General features: G+C 40.5%; 2 protein-coding genes and 1 pseudogene across 2 annotated transcripts; all 3 read left to right on the top strand.

Moving 5' to 3' along the window:
• Window positions 1-6,589: 6,589 nt before the first annotated feature.
• Window positions 6,590-9,064, top strand: LOC147421222 (uncharacterized). The gene is made up of 2 exons (XM_086504617.1): window positions 6,590-6,797; window positions 7,875-9,064. Exons 1-2 carry the CDS (start codon window positions 6,590-6,592, stop codon window positions 9,062-9,064), a joined length of 1,398 nt encoding a protein of 465 aa, XP_086360743.1.
• Window positions 9,065-9,414: 350 nt separating this feature from the next.
• Window positions 9,415-10,776, top strand: LOC147421221 (uncharacterized). Its single transcript, XM_086504616.1, has one exon. The coding sequence runs from the start codon at window positions 9,415-9,417 to the stop codon at window positions 10,774-10,776; it is 1,362 nt and encodes a 453-aa protein (XP_086360742.1).
• A 187-nt stretch (window positions 10,777-10,963) lies between these two features.
• Window positions 10,964-14,501, top strand: LOC147421220 (uncharacterized; annotated as a pseudogene).
• The last annotated feature ends 2,835 nt before the right edge of the window (window positions 14,502-17,336 follow it).

The following is a 17,336-nucleotide window of genomic DNA, read 5'->3' as shown; positions in this document are numbered from 1 at the left end:
AGCCATATAGGGAGAGCAGTGCTGCTTCCTCCACACTGCAAGAGTGAGAGACCGCGATAGCATTCAGCTTTACGCTTTGCGAGAGAGAGAGAGAGAGAGAGAGAGAGAGAGAGAGAGAGAGAGAGAGAGAGAGAGAGAGAGAGAGAGAGAGAGAGAGAGAGAGAGAGAGAGAGAGAGAGAGAGAGAGAGAGAGAGAGAGAGAGAGAGAGACAAAGCGACCTGTTGCTCCTGCACACTGCGAGAGCGATCAGCTGCACGCTGCGAGAGAGAGAAAGAGAGCGCGCGACCTGCTGCGTTTGGTTGCACTCTGCGAGAGAGAGAGAAGAGAGAGAAGAGAGAGAGAGAGAGAGAGAGAGAGAGAGAGAGAGAGAGAGAGAGAGAGAGAGAGAGAGAGAGAGAGAGAGAGAGGGGGGGGGAGGGGGGGGGGGGGGGGGGGGGGGGGGGGGGGGGGGTCGGGTGCTAGAATACAAGCAAGAGGAGAACGATTTGAGGAAGGGCGGCCGTTCTATCGCCAAGCCGGGTCGACAACGCCATTTCAGCTAAAGGTTCCCTCTCTCTCTCTCTCCGTATATATTATATATATATATATATATATATATATATAATATATATATATATATATATATATAATAGATTTATTATTATTATTATTATTTTAAAACCTGCACATAAATTGTAGTGTAGATACTTGCAAAAGTTTCAGATTTTGACATGAAAATATTTACAAATTTTTGTGTAAATACTTGCAAAAGCTTCACATTTTGACTTGAAAAAACATTAGAATTTCAATTTTGCTCTTGTTTTCTTCCATTAGGGAAAATGTATTTCTCTCTCTCTCTTTCTCTCTCACTATATTTTCCTACTCGGTTAAAACTCTCTTCTTCTTCTTCTTCTCTCTCTCTCTCTCACTATATTTTAACCTGCACACAAATTTTAGTTTAAATACTTCCAAAAGCTTCACATTTTGACGTGAAAAACAATTAGGGAAAATGTATTTATGTAGCTCTAGCACACACACACACACACACACACACACACACACACACACACAGAGAGAGAGAGAGAGAGAGAGAGAGAGAGAGAGAGAGAGAGAGAGAGAGAGAGAGAGAACTTAGTTAGAAAATACCAAAGGATGGGGATGGCACTAAATTAGTTTAGATGTGTAGAAGTTGGCATTTTTAAAGAGTGACATTGGCATTTTTAAACAAGGTGTAGAGCCGTGTTGCGTCCTAAAGCAGTTAAGTAAAATTAATTTATATTTAAATAGATGAGATTAATGCAACGGATTATGGACCCATGATTATTAATGAAGTTTCTCTTTAGAAGCGTTTAATTTAAAGCAAGGTGCAAGCCGTGTGTTTTATCACCTTCACAAATAAAAAAGAGTAGGTGGGATTTCATACCTAGGTCTTTTGTGAAGTAGTGGTGAGCTGCCATGCATAATAGTTTGAATTGAATTTTTTATGTTGAAAGTCTCTAGCATTTGTATGTTTCTCACTTTAAAAAAAAAACCTCTAAAAAAATGTATGTGGGATTAGACGTAGGTTTCTTTCCACCATTGTGACCTTTGCAGCACTTCAAAGCTCATAATGCTTGAAAGATAAAAATTTGTATCTTGATCTCTCCCCGTTCTTCCTTTGTTTAGAACTCTCTCTCTCTCTCTCTCTCTCTCTCTCTCTCTCTCTCTCTCTCTCTCTCTCTCCAAAATTGCTTCTAAATAGAATTCAAAAGTATTCTCAAATGAAAAGAGATTTTTGGAATGCTATATCCAACTCATGTCATCATCACCATGATGAAAATCCTCTCTCTCTCTCTCTCTCTCTCTCTCTCTCTCTCTCTGTCCTACATAAAATTGAAAGTGTTTTTGAAATGAAATCAATCTTCTTAATGCTATATCAATCTCATTTAAGGTCGTCATTCTATAATTTTCAAGTGGTCCCTCTTTACTCAACCCCTTGATGAACAAATCTCTCTCTCTCTCTCTCTCTCTCTCTCTCTCTCTCTCTCTCTCTCTGTGTGCGTGTGTGTTTGTATGTGTGTGTGTGTTAAAGATGGAAAAATTGAATTGTTTAATCAAACGACATTATGTGTTTGTGTGTGTGTGTGCATGTGTGTGTGTATTCCCTCGGCATTAGGTCATTAATTTGACTTACTATGTCGTGTTAAGGGAATGTGTTATCTTTTGTGGCATTATATTGTATGCGTCGATAATCTAGGTGAAAGGGCATCATCTCAATATGGCACTTGGTTATATATTGTCCATGTGTGCTATATTGAGTTGATACATATGTTGGTGTTTGACATTTGGTCATGCAATATTTGTCCATGTGTGTCATTATACCACAATGTTTGCCCTTAGAGCGTCTTCAAGATACACGTCTTCTTTTGACGATGCACCATGTTCTTTGGTGTTGTGCATCACTGATGACAACATAAACCATAGAGTTTGATGTTCAGTGATATCATTTCACTTGGTTGCATCATCTAATGGCCTTAGGGAACACTCATGACACTGAATTTAGTGTAGTTCACATCTAGAATTTATTTTCATAGATGTAAGGTCTGTAGTCGACGATGGTATGAGCTATTGATAATGTGTGAAATTGTATGCTTTCTCTCTCTCTCTCTCTCTCTCTCTCTCTCTCTCTCTCTCTCTCTTTGCACTTACAACTTATTTGTTTTTGGAAGTGTGTATCAATATCTATCAACAATTAAGGTCTTTTTTCTTAAATTAGAATGGCCACTCTTGAGGAGCAGAAGAAGGCTATGTTAAAAGCCCTGTGCATCTCCCTGTGTACAAAGGTTAGTGCACTCACAGTGAATGAGATTGCTCACACCTTGGAGCGTCCTATTCTCTTAGACCACTTCCTTAGAGAGGCAATAAGCAGCACTGGAAAAAGCATGGTTTATCCTATTGAAGTGGACAAGGCACGCTTGTGTATGTCCTCAATCATCGGCAACATGACAAAATGTGGCATTGATTTACGTGATGGCTTGCCGCTTGGTGTGAACTTTGAAAGGCTGAAGGAATGGGACTTGCAATGGCGTGCACAGAAGGCAAAGACCAAGCGAGCCCGCGATATGGATGTACAATTTTTCTTCTCCAAGAAACTGAGAGTGGCCAAAGCTCATAGGGCCATTGCAGTGGAAGACAGAGAAATATTTATGGAAAATTCTCCTGCTGACTACTTGGATAACACGCCTAGAAATTCTTCATGTACTTTTTCTATTGGTGTTGAGCATGATGCAATCTTCCACCTTGCTACACTAGGGCGTGGATCTTATGGAGAATGCCCAAAAGTGCAACTAAAGGGTATCTCTTTCTTTCCGAGAGGTACATTTTATGTTGCAAAAATGTACTTGGGACCCCCTGAAATTCACCTCAAGTCATTTGAAAAAGAGTTGAGTGTGGATCTTATGCATAACGGGATTGTTTGAAGCATCGAACATACACGACAAGTTCCATGGATAAATATCTTCCCTTATTTCAATGGAGATTCCATTTGCAATATGCTCATGTCTCTTCCTTATGAGAAGGGAACTTATGTCAAAATTATAAGAAAGCTTCAAGGAGATGGCCGAGGGATTCATAGAGGTTCTGATCCAGTATTGTCTGAAGTTGAAATGTGCCGCATTGAGACCTTTTGTAACAATGCGCCATCTCTTATTCATGCTATGGTACAGACAATAGCTTTTGCTCATAGCAATGGCGTGCTACATTGTGACTTGCATCCAAGAAATGTTGTGCTAGATTTCACCCAGGATCACCAACCTCGCATTGGTATCATTGACTGGGGTTTTGGCCATGAGACTGGGTTACGAGAAGCGTGTGTCCCAAACTCCACATAGGAAGGATCATGACTTGAGACCATGGCTGGCTCCAGAGCTGATGGGAACCGATGATGAAGATGTCTACACAAAAGGTGTGGATGTATATGCTTTATCTTGGATGGTTTTGCAAATTTGCACTTTTTGTGGAGTTTGCTTCACTCCATGAGACCGGCTGGGAGGATACTGATGCAGCAAGTCAAATACAACACATTTCTTTCATTATGAGAGCAGACTATTTCCGATTTAGTGAAAGAAAGTCATTGGTGGACCTTGATAAGAAGCTCCATCGTATGCGTTTGGAGCCTTCCAAGTGTTTAAGGCCATTGACAGAAATGATGCCAGCCTTTTTTTAGGATCTTAGAAAATGCTTTAAGGGTTTCAAGGAAATAAAGTATCCAAGTCTATTATGTAAGGTAGCCTGGGTAGCTTGGGAGTCAACAAAATGTTTTAGAGTTTCATACTAGATGAGCTTTTGTTATTATGTAAGCTAGCCTCCTGAGTTTGGAAAGAATTTGGAGCTTTCATTTACAAGTTCTCTCTCTCTCTCTCTCTCTCTCTCTCTCTCTCTCTCTCTCTCTCTCTCACATACACACACACACAAACAAACAAACAAACACACACACACACACATAGATAGAAAAATTGTGTGTGTGTGTTGTAGATAGAAAAACTGAATTGTTTGACTTGGCTATATGATGCAATGGATTTAGGGACATCCATGCTCTGGATTCAGTGTAGTTTGCTCTTCTAGCATTTACTTTCAAAGTTGTAAGATTGGAAATCGATGATGGTATGTGTTGTCAATAATGTGTGACATTGTGTGCTTTCTCAAGATCTCTCTCTCTCTCTCTCTCTCTCTCTCTCTCATGATTGTGCCATAACTAAGAATGTGTTTCTATTAGGATATGTCTACAAAAATTGCCACATATATGAGCATAATTGAAGACCTTGAAAAGGATCAATTGACCAATGGAAAGCTTGCAGTTGCACACAATCGATACCCCCACCATAAGCGTCATAGAGTGATAGCAAAATGTGATTTTCCAAAACATTCGAAACTTCCTCAGAAGAGCACAAGGGTCTTTCTTCCTCGAAAGGCAAAGGAGTTGCCTGCAGATATCTATGTTGGGTATAAATATGCTTTGGGGCATTGTTAGCATAAAAGGTTAGCGATGTCTTTAAATTAGTGGTTCAAGGAGGTATAGTATAGCACTTTTAGCCTAGATAGAGAGCATTCATGATTTTCAATGATACTTGCAAGTACGTTGCATTGTATATGTTGACATACCAAAAAACAAAGTAAAATGCTTCATATAGAAGTATCCCCCCCCCCCCCTCTCTTTATCTTTGTTCCTCCCTCAATGTGTATATGTGGATTGTTTCAAATTTGTATTGGGTTTATACACTTTCTTAACTCTTTTGGGTATATAGAATCAATGAACATTTTTTATTGCTCTCATATGTCTTCTATTATCTCCCTGTCTATCCTTAAGTGAAACTCTCTCTCTCTCTCTCTCTCTCTCTCTCTCTCTCCCCCCCCCCCCCCCCCCCCCCCCCCCCCCAAGATCCTAATAACCAATTTGTAAATTTTTTCATCTTGCAGCAGATAATGGAGATTACAATAGCACGTCTTTGGTTATTGGCAATGAACAGTCACCCACTACAAACTTAGATAATAGCCCATCTCTTGTGCTACCAATGTTGGAAAGTGAAATAACACCTAAAAGCGTTCGAGTGGCAAAGGGACTTGCGAGGAAGCTTCCTGCGATGCTTACTACATGTAGGGTGGAAAAGCATTGCAACAAAAATCCATCAAGCTCATCTCGAATAGTGAAGTCAACCAAGATAGTGACTACCATTGTAGGAAATTCTATGAATCATGTAACAATGACACGTAGACACGCTGCTAAGCGTCGTGGAAAATTTCTTCCCTTCATGGCTCCAAGTAAACACATCATTAAGTCCTTACAGGAAATACAGTCTTCTTGTATTAGATTTGAAGATAAGCATGATGCTTCTATGGACACTATTTCTGACTTGATAGGCTCCATGGAAGTCGAAGGCAGATGTTTGTGGAAGGTCCGAGAAGAGATAAGTGAAATAAAGAGCAATGCGACGAGAAACCATAACCACCTGCAAGCACATATAATTTGCGTACAGAAGACATAGGACCAAATCTAAAACATCTTGATGATCTTTATAGTAAAAAAAATGAAGATCATGTGAATATATTGGATAGCATTGTTCCTCAAATAAGGAGTACTAAAAATAAGCTAAATGTTGTAGCAAATAGATATAGAACTGGTGTAGGTGAGATAAGAGCAACCACAAACAAGTTGAATGCCATAATCAAGAGTAGTTTTGAGAAAACAAGTACCTCTTAGGTTGCTCTTAGAAAATTTCAAGGCATACGTCTTGGATATAATTGAGATCTTTCTTATTCAATAAACTATTGTGTGTGGTCTTTCATTGTATTGATGTGAATTTACGTAAATAAATTTCTATGTTTGTTTTTTCTTATTATCGACATGTGTATTGCCATTGTATTATGCAAATATTCAAGCTTTAAAGAATGACATGTGCATAGATTCCTTTTTACTTGTGCAGATATGGTGTTTGGACCACGAATATTATCGCCTAGACGTGCAAACATGTTCGAATGTTTGATGAGACACGTAGGGCTAAACGAGAGAATGCAAGAAGTTGGGTTCGACAGCCTTTGCAAGAAATTTAAAACACTTTGCAAAGTGACCGACCAATGCTTCCTACTACTCACCAACTTGACCGTGATAGTTTGGACCACGAGTGTATTTTGAAACATGGAAATGATCATGCTACTTTAGAATGCATGGGAAATGAAATTGGTGATAGTGATGAGAAAGTTGTAATGGTGAATGATGACAACGAAGATGATGTGGTGGTAGATACATTTGTACATAATATGACATTTACTGCATATAATGAAGGTAACTTTAACAAGGTTGAAAAGGGGTGTTTGTCCATATGCTATGGTGTATCCTGAACAAGGGGCCAATACTATCTCCTCTTTGTTGCGTCTTCAATATGGAAAGTGCTTGCTACACAATCTTGGTGGACTTGTCTATTCCTGCAACAAATGCCAAGCATTGTGCTGGAAAAGTGAAGGGAAAAAATTTCAAAATTTTGTCGGAAAGTACTGTTGTGGCGATGGTGAAGTGAAGCTTCTTCCATTATTGCCTCCACCAAATGAATTGGGGCATCTCATGCATGACATGACATTAGCAAGTAGAGAATTTTTGCAAAACATACGTGCCTATAATAGTGTATTGGCTTTTTCATCTTTGGGTGCGCATATAGATGATAGGTTTATGAGAGGTAGAGGAGTTTACACATTTAGAGTACATGGTCAAACATATCATAGCATTGGTCCCTTGATGCCCAATCAAGACGCTAACATAGCACCACTCTTTGCACAACTTTACTTCTATGACACAGAGCACGAGCTACAAAGTAGATTACGCCAGGTAAAAGATCTAAATGAGTGCACCTTATTCTGCAGAATATGATACATCGTTACAATTCGTATGCCCAAGCCTTTCGTTCTATGAGTGCAATGATGCAAACCTTACAAGCTTCTAATATCTCTATGGTGATTAAAGAAAACCGAGTGAGCGGTTGGCAGTAAGTAGCACCACGTGGTAGAGAGATTGTAGCTATTATGCCCAGTCATGGGGGTGAAATGACCGTCGGCCATCCTGACGTCTTAATCGGCTCAGTACACGGAGGACTGAAAAGAGTCTCTAACACACACATAGCATATATGTCATTGTTGTATGTACTCCTATTTCCACGGGGTGAAGATGGATGGCATATTTCTATGGTGCCAAGTCAAAAAGATTATTATGCGTATCGGCTTTAAGTAAGGGATGACAGTATACAGTGCCTCCTATGAGGGAGTAGACTCCTCCAAAAATACATTGTAGATGCATATAGCTCAATGGAAGAGTTTAGGTTATTGTGGGTGAGAAATCATCAAGACACACTTCGGGCTGAATCATATGCAGGTTTGGTGGATATGGTTGGAACAAGAGATGGAGTCAAGGGAGTCATTGGTAGGCAAACCGGCCGACGGATAGTCTTACCATCTTCATTCATAGGAGGGCCAAGATATATGCATCAGTTATATCAGGACTCTATGGCTATAGTGCGAAAGAAAGGAAAACCTGATTTATTCATAACATTCACTTGTAATCCACGATGGGGAGAGATACAAGATGCGTTATTGCCTGGACAAGATACTTTAGATCGTCCAGATTTGGTGAGCAGAGTATTCTACCAAAAGTTTAGGGATATGATGTCTCTACTGATTAAGAGGTCAGTGTTTGGAGATGTAGTAGGTCACGTGTCCGTAATCGAGTTTCAAAAGAGAGGTCTACCACATGCACATATTTTGTTGATTCTTGCAAGCAGATTTAAGCCTATGCAATTAGCTGACTATGATAGGTTGGTTTGTGTAGAACTTCCTGATAAGCAATCCTTCCCTGAGCTATATGAGATAATTTGTCACTCTAATGTACACGGCCCCTGTGGTACTGAGTATCCCCAATGTCCATGTATGAGAGAAGGAAAGTGTAGGTTCAAGTACCCTCGAAAGTTTTGTGTTTCCACGATGCTTGATAGCAATGGATATCCCACATACATGAGAAGGGATGATGAAAAGTATGTGATTGTAAAGGGGAAGAAGTTAGACAACCGATGGGTGGTGCCTTACAATCCATTTCTTTCAATGAGATATAAAGCACACATCAATGTTGAAGTGTGCTCTACAATTAGTGATGTGAAGTATTTGTACAAGTACTTATGTAAGGGGCATGATCGAGCAACCATTGTGATGCAAGGTGGGAAAGGTATTGTTGACGAGATAAAAAGCTACCTTGATGCACGCTATGTTTCCTCATCTGAGGCAATATGGAGAATCTTTGGTTTTGACATGCACTATGAAAAGCCATCGGTACAAATCTTGCATGCCCACCTTCCCATGCAAAACACTGTGACCTTTCAAGACACGACCGACATAAGAGAACTTTTGAGGAATGATGGTAACAAAAGAACAACTCTAACAGAATGGTTTTCCATAAATCAAATTGAACCTACTGCACACAATCTTCGTTACATAGACTTCCTAGAAAGATGGGTTTGGAATAAAGATAAAAAATGTTGGACTGCACGTAAGAAAGGTGATTGCATTGGTTGAATATACAATGTAGTCCCATCTGTTGGAGACTTGTACTACTTACAAATGCTACTTACTGTATGCAAGGGTAGCACTTCATTTAAAGATCTTCACTGTTGATGGTTGCACTTATCCCACCTTCAAGGATGCTTGCAATGCTACAAAGTGATGGGGAATGGATGATGTTCTTGGAAGAGGCAAGTTTTATCCGAAGTGGACCACAATTGTGTGAGCTTTCTGCAATCATACTTGTGTATTGTGCACCAGTCTCTCCCGAGCTGTTATGGACAAAGTTCTCCGTATAGTTTTCTGAGGACTATTTTCATGTGCTAACAACTCATGGTCATGATGATGATTTATCCAATCAGTCAATGATACAGGCTTTGAAAAGCTTGGATAATTTGTTGAGGGTACATGGAAAGAGCTTGGGTGACTTTCCTAGCATGCCTCAAATTGATAGATCACAATTGCAGATGCTTGAGAATAGTTTGCTTCGAGAGGAGAGAATGTTTGATGTACACGAGCAATCAAACTTAGCCTCAGAGATGGAGAGATTATTAAATGTAGGTCAATGCCATGCTTATCGTATAGTTCTAGAAGCTGTTGAACAAAATAGGGGACGTACATTCTTCTTGGATGGGCTTGGGGGGTCAGGAAAAACTTTTGTATACAATGCCTTGCTCTCTCGATTACGAGGCCAACAAAAAATTGCACTAGCTTGTGCATCATCTAGAATTGCTGCATTGCTTCTCACTAATGGAAGAACCGCTCATTCACGATTCAAAATACCTATAGAGCTTAATAGCCACTCTACATGTAATGTGAAGGTCACTAGAAATCTTGAAGAACTACTAAAGCAAACCGCTTTGATTGTATGGGACGAGGCCCCCATGATCCATAGACATGCTTTTGAGGCTTTTGATAGAATGTTGCGAGACATCATGCAGAAAGATGTTTTGTTTGGAGGCAAGACACTATTGTTGGGAGGTGACTTTAGACAAATTTTGCCAGTTGTTCCAAAGGGGCGACGTGAGGACATAGTGGGGGTGTCGTTGTGCAATTCAAACACATGGAAAAAAATAGAGGTTTTGAAATTGACAGAAAACATGCGTTTGGTGGACTCCGCCACAATTCAAACAGAAAGAGTCTTTGCAACATGGGTACGTGACATTGGCAATCGTGATGTGCATGCAGATGCTGACAATGACAATGTCATCATTCCCGCTAACATGCTTTTGGAAGGAAATTCTATTGAAAATCTGATTGATCACATATATGGGAGCATGTCGTATGTTGATAATTTTGCTAACTTCTTCAAAGAGCGAGGCATTCTCGCGCCAAAGAATAAAGAAATTGATATGATAAACAGTCTTGCTTTGAGACGGCTACCAGGTGTAAGCAAAGAGTACTTCAGTGCAGACTCCCTTTGTTCAAATGAGGACCAAATTCACCACTTATATACACTTGAGTTTATAAATAACTTAGATCTTGGGGGTGGATATCCACCGCATGTACTAAAATTAAAAGAAAATTCCCCAATCATGTTGTTGTGTAATTTGGATGCGAGACATGGTTTGTGCAATGGTACAAGGCTAATATGTAGACAACTCTATGGTAGAGTTTTAGAAGCAGAGATAATCACAGGCAAGAATGCTGGGGATATTGTGCTAATACCACGGATTGATTTTGTCACCACAAGTTCCTTGGGTCTTCCTTTTGAAATGAGACGATGACAATTCCCTGTCAAGCTTACATTTGAAATGACTATCAACAAGGCACAGGGGCAAACACTTGGAATCTTGGGACTATATTTGGCATCACCTGTTTTTAGCCATGGACAGTTGTATGTGGCTATGTCTCGTGTAAGCTCTTCCAATGCCATCAAGGTTGTGGTTGACAATAGAAAGTTACAAAGTAATGATGGGGTTTTATCAGCTTCTGCAAGGACTCCAAATATTGTTACAAAGAGGTGTTGCAATTGACAACCGAATGATCTTTGTATGTTGCTGTCTCCTTGGAATAGTGAATTGTTTTTATTCATTTCATAGCTTAACAATTTCTCACAAATAATGACATTTCCATGATCTTATTGCCTTTTCTTTCTTGTGATTGCAGACAGATCCTCGACGTGCCATTTCATATGTTGTAGGTCGTGCACCTCAAATGGTTCAAAGTAAGTTTTTCTTGTGTGTATATTTTGACATTGGTTCTTACTCTCATCATCGCCATATACATTTTTCTTTGTCATTTTTTAGATCCCCTTCGTTGGCGTGGACACCATCTGCAAATACAGTGGTTCATGTTTTGGAGAACTCTGGTGTTTTAGGGTAATTTATAGTTTTTGTGACTGTAGCATTAGCCGTAGAATTGTTTCAATAAGTGTACCAACTAACAATTTTTATTTTTAATGCAGGCAGTGTTGCACATTTTCACATGTACTTATTGGCCTTTATGAGTTATCATTATACCTTGGGCAATTGTCATCTTTTACACTTGGATATTACCATGTTGCATTTGAACACAATGAGAATGGTGACCAAATAGTTGCCACAATTTGGTTTGTTGGCTTCCAGCTTCCTATCAATGCAACGCTCCGCTTTATAGGCTTCGATGAGCAGTACCGACTTAGGGTTTTTACTCAAGTCGATACACCACGCCAAGTACGCCATCATTTGGTAGAATTTGGACCTTGGACGTTTAGAGCACATACTAGAGTTTGTAGACTACGATTTTGAGTTATTAGTATAAGGTTATGGTATTTGAAGAATGTAGTAGCAAGGATGCTTGGTGCAAATGCTTTTATTGCACCTTCATTTTTTAGTTGAAACATATAATTCATATTTGATTGTCCATGGTCACACCGATTGTTGTTTGAAATAGATTTTGAGCCAAATTGTGTTTATTGATTGTAGTGATGAATTTCTCAAGTGTGATAGGTAGTCCCGAACTATGTTGATTGTGAAGCAGCCCATAGAAAAATATGCAGACTTCTTCCATATTAAAAAGGCAGGTCAACCTTTATAAGGAGGCATTAAATTGAGAAATGAGGAAGATGTATTTAAAAAAGCCATCTTGACTCCATGATTATTTTTGGAATCATCTCTCTCTCTCTCTCTCTCTCTCTCTCTCTCTCTCTCTACAATAAAGAGAGAGATAGAGGGGGGGGTTGCATAATGAAAAGCGGACATGTATTTTATATTAAAACCAGGATTCTTCTATGGGCGTAAAGGACCTATGTGCCCCTGAGAGAGTGAGAGAGAGTTGGATAATGAAAAGAGGATATATATTTTATATTAAAATCAAGATTCTTCCATGGACGTAACGGACCTATGTGTCCTTGAGAGAGAGAGAGAGAGAGAGAGAGAGAGAGAGAGAGAGAGAGAGAGCTACTATACCCCCAAGAAAAAGCTCGGGAGCAAGACATTACGATCCAAAATCGCAATGAAAGAGTCGCAATGAGTTGCAAATGAGGTCATAAACAACTATCATTTGAGAAATATTCTTATTTTGCCGCGAAGCGGCCAAAAAATAGTGGGACAGACCGGCCTCCCGGCCGGTCTGTAACACTAGTTTTTTCAAGGCAAGCTCAAAATCTATCGAAAGCCCTCACAATGGTATCCATGGAGTACCAAAAGTAAATTTATTGCCTAAGGTCGTGAGAAAGGTGACAAATGGAGCAATTTGGCAATTTGACAATTTGGCAAGGCAAAGATTGACTAAGAAATGTCCACACACGCCCACAAAAGGTCTATAGGCCAAAAGGAAGGAATCAGGATATGTGAAATCGCTGCTCGTCATGGATGACATTCACACAAAATAGACCAGTATAATGTAATGTATACGCCCGAGTCATTTTGGTAGGCCATGGCCCTCTCTTTCAAATCTTGCATCTCAAGCTAGTATCCTTTGAGCTGTTCACACCCTTTAAATACAGATAGAGGGGCCTCATTGATCTGCTTTCCTTTCCTTGGCCTCGGGTCTATGCCACTTAATTAAAATTGAGCATTCAATTTCTTGACTAAGCATAATCAGAATTAGCACAGTATCTATGGTTGCATCTTTGATGTGTCCAAGCTCTCAGATTAGTGCTGTTGTGCTAGCTAACATGGATGCATCAGCAGACATGCATCTTCAACGCCAGGCGCAGCTTTAACTACTCCCTCTTCCCTTGTCCACAAATCTGATGACTCGGATTTTGAGTTTAACCTCTCAGAGCTTCCTAGTGATGATCCTCTTGCTTCTCCCAAACTTCTCAGTCTCTCCCCTCAATGGAAAAGTGCGGCTCAATTACCATGCTCATGCCCACCACATATTCTTGTACAAAAGACCGTATTTACCCAGATACCCCCAATATTCATCATTTGCATGCAGTCATGGATGTGTCGCTGGATGGCGCTGTAGCAGACTCTGATAAGAGTCCTCATAAATATAACTATTCTGGTTCTATTGACAGAAATCAGCAGCGTTCAGGTAGAGATCAGGTGGTTGCTGGATTGGGGTTTTAGAAGAGGATCTACTTTGCACTACTAGTCTTGATAAGAGTAATCTAATGCTCAAGAGAAGGGAATGCAAGCAGTTGCCACCTATTGTTGGCGTCCATCGAAGCAACATCGGTGGCACTGTGGACATGAATTTGGGAGTCTGGGCTTGTAGCTCATCCTCAGATGCTTCCTCCCCCAATTCTCCTGCATCCATCTTATCCTCTTCATCGCCCCAGCATCATAAAAAGGATAGGAGATGGTCTTTGAATGGGATTTTTTCCACACCAAGAAAGGAACAAGTAGTCCCTCAGAAGATGTTGATCATCATCCTGATCATGACCCTTCCTTTTCTCATGCTGCGGAGATGCGTGATGAGCTGAGCCACATGACTAATTACCATGATGTAGCAGAGAATAGGGGTCATGATGATGGCAATATAGAGTCACGAAGGCGATCCTCTATGTTCAGCAGTGGCAGCGCCACAATGTTGAAGAAGCGAGAGAAAGACCAGGGCCGGCGGAAGAGCAAGAGTACAAGCAGCGCTTTCGTTGGCCCTGCGGCATCCCCTTCATGTTTGACGCCCTCCATCTTGCCAGGGCCCGATGGGCGCCGCCCAGCTTTGCCAACAGGAGGCGTGCAAAGGAGGCCCATGTCGCCCCACGTGCAGCACTACCAATAGTAGAGGGTCTGTGCCCAGGAGCTGAGAAGACGGACGTTTCTGCCCGACCGCCACTTCCTGCTTGGACCCTGCTTCTCCCCCCTCAATTCGCGTTTTGAAGCCTGTTGGCTACATGGATTGAGTTAATGGTAACGAATTCATGTATAGGAGTGCAGACTGTAAGCAAAATCTTGGGTTTGTAAGCAAAATTTCAAGGTTATGTTGTTCCAGGGACAATCACTGGAAGTAGAACGAATCCCCCCATAAAAGATGTACAAATTGTTTGGGTAGATGATCCAAATCAGTTGCCTTGGAGTGACCCATTTGTGTAAACTTGTGTTCAACCCCTGATCACTATCGTCCCTTTTCTTGCTCGCGTGTGGTCTTAACACTTTAAAGACGTTTTTTGCCTCGAAGTTCGCACGAATGAAGCCGAAAATCTGTGTGCTGTGTCACAATTGAAGACGCCTATTTTGGTAAATAGAGGACTCGTGTGCGGACCTTCTGCACCACTCCAACCGTGAAATCTCTCTCAATAGCTTTCACACGGGTTTGCACATTTTGGTTGTCCTTGACCTGGGGGTTTTACCTAGCACTTCAAAATTGAAAAAAAAAAGAGTTCCTATTTTCATTATAATAGTAAGTTTCTACTACTAACATAGTAAAAACTTTTGACTTTTGGGACATAAGGAGAGAAAGCCAAGGAGCGAGACAAGAGGGAGAGCTCGCTCTCTCTCTCTCTCTCTCTCTCTCTCTCTCTCTCTCTCTCTCTCTCTCTCTTTTTGGTGATTATTTTATCCTCTCTTATAACTCCTAGAATCAATTCTTACCTATGAAGGTATACCAAGGCTGCTTGTTGGTGTTGTCGTGCGCGTGATAGCATGCTTCTCTCTCGGGCGTGGGCAATTGTCACTCATCATGACCTTGCTTTGACTCCTCTGTTTCAAAATGCCACCAATGGCATTTTGTTTGAGGCTACTAACCTTAATATTATACTAACTCTTCGTCTTCAAAAATTTAAATTTTAGAAAGCTTCCATTAGCCACTAGAGATGAAGTGTTAATATGTTCTTGAGGTTAGTATATACTATCTATTTTTTTTAATAAAAGAACTCCTTCAAATGAATTAGAAAGAAGAGAAAATTGCAATCACCCTTAAGGAAGGATAGGGGTCATCGTGACTGGGAGAGATGAGACCAAAAGGGATTGAAGATACAAAGGAATACATCAGAAGGAAAAAAGGGAGAATATCTAATAATCAAATACATTCTTGAAGGCTCATAAAGGGAGAAAATAAGATGCCTCCATCTTTGCCATCTAAGGACTTTTGGAATATCTTTGACCTCCATTTTTGGAGCATAAGTGACCATACCATAAACATCTTTCATAACTCCAATGAAGTTGATAGACAAAGGTACTGCAGATGGTGAGTGATGATGACCAAAAAAGCTTTATATCTTTCTAGCCAGATGTGCAATAATAGAGTGCCCCTAAGGCAGGTCCAAAGAGGCACATCCATAAAGCTACATTCCTCAAGCAAAAGAGATCTTCAATTAAGGAAGGAGACATCTACATTGCAGAATTTTTGGAGCTCAACTTTGAACAACAGATTAAATTTACAATGTACAAACATGTGGATGAGATATTCTTCATGGATTTTACACCTAGGAAAAATTCCATTTGACATTCCAATGCCTTTAGCTTTTGTACCTGTCCAAACACCTTGTTGGAGAATTAACTACATGAGACAATTGTGCTTTTATGGAAAGAGGATATGCCCAGATACAATTGAATCTATATTCCCATTCTTGGACTTTCAAGATATCTTCCATTTGAGATTAAGCTTTCTACTTAGGATTGGATCCATAGTGGAGTGTGCTGCTTTAGAAAAATAAATATCTGAGATACAAATGCACATTCATTAGGGGAAGTTTGAGGTCTCTTTTTTTCCTTTTAACGTTTAGAGAGAGAGAGAGAGTGCTCTAAGACTCCTACACAAAAAGTACGAGGGAATGCAAGTAGTTGCCCCCCCTTGTTGGCATCCAATCGAAGCAACATCGATGGCGGTGTGGACATGAATTTGGGAGTCTTGGCTTGTAGCTCATTGTAATGGAAATAGCCTATGAAGTTTGAGAATAGCGGAATTAAGAGAATTAGAGTGAGCATTTTTGTGACACTACTTTGAGAACATAGAGGGTGAACTTAATTAGCGGTAGCAACATAACCATAGTAGTTCATTAACTTAACATGAACAATACTTTTGCAAGAGAGAGAGTTCAGTGAACTTGAAAACAATTGAGGAATGGATCTATGTGGAGCCGGTCCCCCCTCCAATAGGATTTTGTATTATAGATTCTCCCATCAAGAGAGACTTGGTACAATACAATCTTTGTGTTCCTTGGGATGTAGGTGATGCAATGAAATTGGAAAGCTTCATGCATCCCGAGCATAACATAGACTTCATAGAGCATTAACCATCCCCGACCTCAGTCCCAAGGCCTCAAACACCTTCAAAGGTGGAGAGAGCTAGTGGGAAATGAGGATAGGGAAGACGAAGAAGAAACATTCATAGGAGAAAGAATTAGTTCCTCACTTATCATCACTCTTCTTGCTTAGCATACATAATAGCATAGTAATGAAGATGGAAAGCTTAGCATTGGAGCATGGCTCTTGGTTGGATTTGCATTCCATAGCCAAGAGTGTTTCTATAGTCTCTCAACTTTTGTACAAGCTTGGAGAAGGAGATGCAGCTCTTGCACTTTGCACCTCACACACAATGAGTGTGTGTGTGTGTGTGTGTGTGTGTGTGTGTGTGGGGGGGGGGGGGGGGGGGGGGGGGGGGTATACCCCCAAAGATTACCCCCTCCTTGCTTTGGTCGATCCCCTCTCTTAGCTCATGTTGGAAGATCATTGGACCCCTTCAAGACTAGACAACCACATGGAGAGTGTATATCAAGTAAGCATGCTAGACTTGGGACAATCCCTTCAAGACTAGACAATCACATGGAGAGTGTATATCAAGTAAGCATGCTAGCCTTGGGATAAGTGTCTCCCTTTCCCCTTTGAGAGAGAGGACTTGATAAATGCAAACACAATCAATTAAATCAGCTAAATTATCATTGGACCCCATGGGAAACCAACCAATAGGCTTTAGG

Source organism: Adiantum capillus-veneris, chromosome 28, assembly GCF_014529385.1.
Source record: "Adiantum capillus-veneris isolate H3 chromosome 28, ASM1452938v2, whole genome shotgun sequence".
In the NCBI taxonomy this organism is placed as follows: domain Eukaryota; kingdom Viridiplantae; phylum Streptophyta; class Polypodiopsida; order Polypodiales; family Pteridaceae; genus Adiantum; species Adiantum capillus-veneris.
This window is presented reverse-complemented; position numbering and strand designations above follow the sequence as displayed.

Excerpts from the sequence above, each read along its gene's own strand:
- LOC147421222 (XM_086504617.1), top strand. The coding sequence starts at position 6,590 with ATGCTTCCTACTACTCACCAACTTGACCGTGATAGTTTGGACCACGAG. Across the intron at positions 6,798-7,874 it reads ATTTACTGCATATAATGAAG|GTTTGGTGGATATGGTTGGA; the intron begins GTAACTTTAACA and ends AATCATATGCAG.
- LOC147421221 (XM_086504616.1), top strand. The coding sequence starts at position 9,415 with ATGATACAGGCTTTGAAAAGCTTGGATAATTTGTTGAGGGTACATGGA.